Source organism: Centruroides sculpturatus, unplaced genomic scaffold (genome assembly GCF_000671375.1).
Source record: "Centruroides sculpturatus isolate CEXI.00-Female unplaced genomic scaffold, Cexi_2.0 scaffold10, whole genome shotgun sequence".
NCBI classification, from domain to species: domain Eukaryota; kingdom Metazoa; phylum Arthropoda; class Arachnida; order Scorpiones; family Buthidae; genus Centruroides; species Centruroides sculpturatus.
Genome location: NW_019384396.1, coordinates 430,229 through 437,823, shown reverse-complemented (window position 1 = coordinate 437,823; position 7,595 = coordinate 430,229). Strand labels below are relative to the sequence as shown.

The 7,595-nt window shown below is 32.6% G+C and overlaps 1 protein-coding gene across 1 annotated transcript; it reads left to right on the top strand.

Annotated features, from left to right (window-relative positions):
• The first annotated feature begins 855 nt into the window (after window positions 1–855).
• On the top strand, window positions 856–3,453 carry LOC111618395. The gene is made up of 6 exons (XM_023359907.1): window positions 856–966; window positions 1,737–1,833; window positions 1,926–2,011; window positions 2,813–2,917; window positions 3,109–3,165; window positions 3,240–3,453. The coding sequence occupies exons 1-6, from the start codon at window positions 892–894 to the stop codon at window positions 3,378–3,380; spliced, it is 561 nt and encodes a 186-aa protein (XP_023215675.1). The 5' UTR covers window positions 856–891; the 3' UTR covers window positions 3,381–3,453.
• Window positions 3,454–7,595: the final 4,142 nt, after the last annotated feature.

The window sequence follows — 7,595 nt, the reverse complement described above, 5'->3', positions numbered from 1 at the left end:
TGTATTATTTTTAAACAATTATATTATGCAGAGTATTGGCGAGATATGGTTAGTTTTCGGTGTTTTCTAGATGATTAATGTACCCAAATGTTGGTACTTTAGTGCAGCTAGAGGATGAGCAGCAAGATCGAGGCTTTCCCTCTGTTTTTTCAGTGTGCGTAGCAGCATTTTCAGGGGTAACTAGTCTAAACTTTACCCCCTTCTTCTAGCGCTGAAACTACGCGTTAAAAAGGCTACATTATGATATTTCTGGATGTTCTAGGCCCAAGACAAGCTGTAAGAATATGCTAGATTGATTGATAACAAACTAATTTGTTTCCTTATCACTGGTTGCAAGAGTCACACAATCGGAAGTATCAATATAGTAACGTAGAAAGACGGCAGCCTGTTGGAATGTTGCTCGTTTTATCGCACTTATTCAGCAATATTATTCTTTATGGAATGTCAATTCTATAGATTGCAGGGACATTGTGAAATTGTACCCGCAAGTGGGTCTGGTATTGCCTCACCCCGAAGGAAGAATGCATAACAGAGGCAAACTCGGCCAAAGTCCAAAAAACTCTACGTGGCACAAGGAGCTTATTTTATATAGAAATTCACAATTTTCCAACACTTGTATTTATTGAAACCTTTCGCATTGATGGCTGCAATGATCATACATTATAGGGCAATTGAAAAATTCAGAATACCCTAAAAATCACTTGTAAATAAACTTAAACAAACCAGTTTGAAATAATTGTTTACATCGATATAGGCGCTCCCTTGCGTCTGTAGAAATAATTAGAAAATCGATATTCTAAACATCAATTTTACGCTCCACTTGATGATTGTTTACTAAAGTTTACAGTTACACATCTCTGGTGCTGAACTATTTCACGATTTAACTCAAAAATGGTGTACATGGAAAGATGCTGCAAGTTCAAAAACACCAAAGATGGATCTATGGCTTGCGCTGTCTTTTTCATGGTACGTTTCATCTATTGCCTCGCATACAATTTTTCTCTGTGACGTGGTTTTGATATGGTTTTATATATAAATTAATACCGTTTTGTTTCGTAAACTTTTCCGGTATATTATTTGAGTGTTTAGTTATATTTTTGTGCATAAAGTCTAGCGTAAATGATGTTTGCAATGTTATATTCTTCAAGTTCTGTTTCATGATTCCGAGAGCCCCGAGCATAGAACCCGTAGAACTTTCCACAGTGCTTTGTTTCGTATATGTGGGGTCCCGACCCTCTTCCAGTTTCACCTAGTAGGAACAGAATCCACGATGGGTATAAGAAAAGGCTCTCTTAATGCCCACGAACGAAGACTCAAAAATAACTCTAGTCTCTAGTGGAATTGGTCCTAAACTCTAGTGGCCTTAAACTCCTCAGAATGCGAGTTTTGTCTTCTAAGGAGTTATAGGTAAACATGAACAAACTAACCGAGTACAGAGCGTGTTTATTGCCCATTATAGTATTGAATTTAACAGTACTGCTGTACCTGCCACTAGCTAGTACAATCAATTGTTAAAACTCGAAAATTATTTTACTTTACTTTATTTCTTCTAAGTAGAGATGATCTGACGAGAAGAGGTGCCTTCCGGGAGGATTTTTATAGAAAATTGGCCCATATTTAGGTGTTAGATACGTGACGAAAATCCGAAAAACTTCACTCATTAGCCTGTTGTCCGGCGCGAACCCGCGACTGTTTAAATTTTAGATTTTATTCTGATAAAACTTTTTTCTTTACAGCTTATGTGTTTAGCGTATACAAGTTTATACGGTTACATATTGAGTGACGAAGAAGTGTTGATTTCGGCAGCTGAAATGATTAAGATTGGGGAAGATTGTAAAAAAAAATAATTCCATCTCTTTAAAGTTATTTTACTAAATAAGTAACAATACTAAATTATAAATACTTCATTTAATTTTAATTTTTAGCTGCAAAGAATATGTTCATATGCCATTTGACAGAAACAGTAATTTTGTTCTTGTGCAGTCTTTTGCTTGCATGTGGAGTGAAAAATGTAAGTCATTCATTCGCAATTTGAAGTGTTTCTGCATTTTTTATAATTTTTATAGAATTTAGAAACGTTTTAGAAAGTTTTATTTAAAAAGTGTAAATGCTAGTAACGAATAAAATCATCATTAAATTCGACCCTACTGGAGATACACGTAACTCCCTGTATCTCCCCACCCTTTCGATCTTTAACCACCAAAATTTAACAGCACCAATCCCCCTAATACGCAAACCTTTCTACAAAATTTCAGAAATTTTCGACAAAAGGCATAGGAGTTATTAAGCTTCAAATTTGGTAAACAAATTCATCCCTCCCCAAACAAATACACTAACATTTATACATACAGAAAGAAACCACAACTTTTCCTGACCCCAAATTCAAAAATGTAAAAATTTTGGGTGTCATACAATCTCTTTGTTATATATAATAGCCGGAAAAGTAAAAAAAAAAAAAAAAAAATTCGACATTACACCATTAAATCAATAAACACATAATCATAAACCTGTACTGTACTAGACTCCGACTTTTATTATAGGATCAGGACACTATAGCATAGTTGTTGTGTGTCTGACCTTGTGTTAAACAGCGACCACCGATGGTAACATAACACGTGGCCGTTGTTCGGAGGTGGCCACGTTTTGCGGGTTATTTTGCATGCATTTTAAAAATAAATATTCCCGAAAGATGGCCACCGTTTAGACGTGTCCGTCGGTGAGAGGTTCCACTGTATTTACTTCCCTTTATTTAATCCAAATTTTTTTCTCCTAAGGAGTAAAAATATTTATTTATTTATTTATTTTTGTGCAGAATCAACGCCGCCATTTTTTACCTTGGATGTGCTGCGTGTGTCTGGAATGTTTGTGTTTATTTGCATTCCTCATTTTCATGATCTACACAATTTTAACTGCAGGAGTAAGTATTTTTTTTAACAAGAGGTAGCTTCATTCCAACAAAAATAATCGATAATTCGAGTGATTTATTATTTTTTTCCTTCGTTTAAACCTTAAACCAAAAAAGAGGCGGTGAATTTATATAAAAATATAAAATAAATAATATTATTTACCCGTTTATAAATGCTTATTTTAATTATTTCTACTTTATAGTTTGATGCGGTATTATTACTTATTGCTATGATTGTGTTTTCTGTATTTATATTTGAGGTGAGTACAAACGATTGAAGAAAGTGTCAATTCTTCTGGAAGAAATTAATAATTAATTTTACGTGGCTTTACAGATATACATGCTGATGTGTGTTTCGTCACAATACCAATTGCTAGCCGATAGATCATCACCTGCTAATTATACAACTGGCAGAAGCAATGCCTACGAAATGGATTCTCGTTTTCAAATGCCTAATGAAGTCTTTACGTATTAAACGTCTCTTCTGTTACAATACACAAATTTAAGTCTGTAGAATTTTCTGCAACTACAATTGGCTAGTAAGAATTGTCGACATCACAAAAATAACTTTTATATTATTAATGATAATAAATAAATAAAATTGTATATGGCGCCATCTCTTATGAATTTTTATTATTAAAACTTTCTATGCTTTTAATTATTATAAAATGACATAACGCTTAATTTTAATATCATTCGGGGGATGGTTTCTGAAGTGTTGTGTGGAGAACCGTACTGTTTACGTCACTGTTTTGTACTTTATACACCTAATTAATAAAATAATGTAGGGTTTTGTACCCCCATACTGCGTATTATTCCTTAGTACAATTAAAAGTATTAGTCGAGAATATGTGTTACGTAATGTAAGGGTGGGGTGTTACTTAAAGAATTACATAATTTATGAACGATCCTTCATTATGCAAACATTTCTCGAGTATTTTAAAGAAATTTTTCAATATTTTATGACACAGACTGAATTTCTGATTTCATTTCTGAACAGGAAATATAAAGTTGAAATATTTAAGTTCGATCTAAAATATCATTTGCATATAAACAAATCAATTCGAAATATTTGTTTACATCGATATAGGCGCCCCTTACGTCTGTATAATCAATTAGAAAATCGATAAACTGAACATCAATTTGATCCCCCACATGGTGATTGTTCACTGAAGTTTACAGTTACAAAACTCTTTAACGATTTAATTCAAAAATGGTGTATATGAAAACGTGCTGCTATTATTTTAAAAACACTAAAGATGGATCCTTGGCTACTGCAGTCTTTTATATGGTACGTTTTCTTTTTATCTTCTATAGAAATTTTCTCTGTGACGTAGTCATTAATCTAGTAATAACTGAACCGATTCATTTTAATTTTGTTCCTCTATTCTAGTTGTTTATGTGTTCTTTTTTTTAAACTTTATACATTAAGTTAATTTATTCCATTTTATGCTATACGAATTAAACTTTAACTGTCAACAGATGGTATTTCACCGGAAATTCCATCTGTTGACAATTGCCTAACATACAGTGCCTAATGGCACTTTGTATAGTTAAAAAGAAATAAGGTGATTTAATACGAGAGCGATCTGTCAGAGAGGTGTTATTCTGGAGGACAACTTGCTCACATTTAAATGAAAAACATGAAGGGGCACGTACCCTACCTTTTCCTAATCCCAATGGGACCCCAAACAACAGAAAATTCCTGCCTTCTTGCTTATTCTGCAAATGTAAAAGAAACTAATAAACGATATTTGTCCATTGACCCATGCTACTTCGTGGTATGTTGAACCCAATTCTTTGTTTTCAGGACCAAGTTAGTGGAAACACTGATCCGACGTTGAATCATAGAATTTGAAGCTTCTTGCCTAATGGACGATGCTCCTTTTCATAGTCTATGGGAAAGAAAACTAGACACTTGAAGTAAATTTGGAAAACTCAACAGAACGTTGGTGAGGTGCGAACCCGCGACCATCTACCAGTGTTTAGTAATTGACTAACAAATACTACAGAGAATACTTTTATAGTATTACAGATAATTCTTTGATTAAAAGTTATCTTTATATAAATGTATATAAATAAGAAACTAGTTGAAGTGATAAGTACAATATTACGTTACACGAAGTGTGGTAATCCCCGGCTTAAAGATTTTTGTCATAAATCGAGTCGTTCCTAAATCGAACATCCAAAATAACGGTGATTATAGGGAATGGTTTTCAAGGCCGCCTATAAACAAATATCCCATCAATTATTGTGTGTACATACCATTATAAAATATAGCGAGTCTGTTTACATGTATTCACGTCAAAGTAACATTTAATATTTTAATTAATGAAGATCCAGAAGGCACGCAAAAAGTCCTCGTCCAGGTTATAAGGAATCCTGGACCGGAATCTCGTGACTTTTTAACTAAAAAGATGATTACAAATCGCAGGCCGACATTAAGAAGATGTCACAATAAAAATAATTGGTCGTTTTAAATTTTATTATGATTTAATTTCTATCTTTATAGGTTATGTGTGTGGCGATTGTAAGTTTACACATTTACTTATTGAACAACGAAGAAGCTTTGACTTCCTCAGCTGAAAAGTTTAGAATTGGTGAAGAATGTAAGAAAGTTTTTTCATTGTTTCTATGACAAATAATCACAATTCCTCATTAATTTATTGTTTTAATTTCAAATTTTCAGGTGCAAGGGCGTTGTCCATATGTCACTTGACAGAAGCAATTATTGTGTTATTATGTAGTATATTCCTTCTATTTGGAGTGAAAAAAGCAAGTAGAATATTCACTTTATAAGTTTCCTTTATACTTCTCACTATAATTGTCCTTAGTGTACTGCAGATAGTATCACTACACGTGTTTGTATTTAGTGAATGCGTGATGACGTATCCAGAAATGATTTCACGTCACAAATTACAAGCATTCACTCCCCCATTAAACAACACGGCACCCCAATCTCAATTTTACTTTATTATATTTAAGTCTAGTTAGACATATTAACCAATTAACTAGATAGGACTACTATTGTGTTTCATACACAAGCATTATATCTATTTCTTAAGAGTAATGTGTATTAAACGTGACGATTTACTTTGTTTAATCCACAATTTTTTGTATAATGAATATAAATATTAATTTTTTATATAGAATAAACGCCGTCTTTTCTTGCCTTGGATGTGTTGCGTGTTTATGGAATTGTTGTATTTATTTGCCTTCCTGATTTTCATGGTATATTTAGTTTTAATGACAGGAGTAAGTATATAATTTTTATTATTGGTGAGTTCATTTGAACGAAAGATAATCGATCGTCTGATTCATTCATTCATCCCATTTTTTTGTGGGTGCGCGCTTTAATAAACTATTGTTTATTAAAGCGCGTGATGTGTCTCGACTAGTCCCACTGATAAAATTAATAACACTTTTAGCCTTGAAGCATACATAAAATCAAAATTAAAGCGTTATATTTAAATACAATTAAGAATAAATGTTTCTGAGGCCTTATTATTACGATGTTAATCTAGTGTTAAACGACTGATAAGTGGCAAGAAATTTGCTGAGACAAGAAATAACCCACATGATCATCCATGTATGAAAAATCATTCAATTGAAACCATCAAAATAGTATTATCTGTCAATTTATAAAAGCTTATTTATAATTTACAGTTCGAACTGGTGTTGACAATTGTTTCTATGATCATGCTATTCGTGTTTATTTTCGTGGTAAGTATTTACAATTCGATAATTTATGAAAGATGCCAATTATCTATGAAGAAAGAAATAACGAATTTCATGACGTTTTACAGGGATATGTGCTGATTTGTGTTCTATCACAATATAAATTGCTGTCTATTCAATCTCTACGTAATACATTTATGGCAAGTAACACAATTGATACATTGGTAATAAATCACGTAACTCGAGATCATGGAGAAAATAATAAAGTCCATCCCAATTGAATGCCTTTTATTACCACTCGTTTTAAACAATTCTCCATTCGTGTTTCACTTTTAAGCACTTATACATACGAGTTGGTGTTTTTGACGTAAGATAAAGTGCAGCTTACAGCTTTGGAAATGCCTGAATATGAATTAAACTCTATAATATATACTGTATTTTACTCTTTCTTGGATGTGCTAGTGTTTTGTGTATTGCTATTTTTTAATGTTTTACATTAAAGTGTATAATTAAACCTGATTTTATCGTTAATATTTATAAACCAGATAATAATATAAGCATTTATGTAACACCAAGAAAACTACTAGAGCTACCTCAGCACTCCCTTTTAATGAACTTGTCATTTTCCATTAACTGCGACGAGTATTTATATAATTTACTTGTTAGTATAGAATGAATCCTGTGTAATAAAATGTTTAACTTATGCCTTTAAAATCAGATAAGAATATGAAATTCGGGGGCGTGCCGTGACATTATGATAGGGAAGCTGTGTTTTTATAACAAGCCGACTTCCAGGGGCAATCAGTCAGTGATGGTCTAGGGTTCATTCGTATTCGTTCGTTCGATAAGCCAGTAAAAACCGTAGACTTCTCTAAATGTATTTTTAATTAATAGATTATCTAACGCACTTAATAAATAAGCAAGTTCAATATAATTAACTCTCTTATATTAGATTTAATAGATTCTATACGCCCTCTAAATGCCAATTCTCGCTTCGATAACATCTACTAAT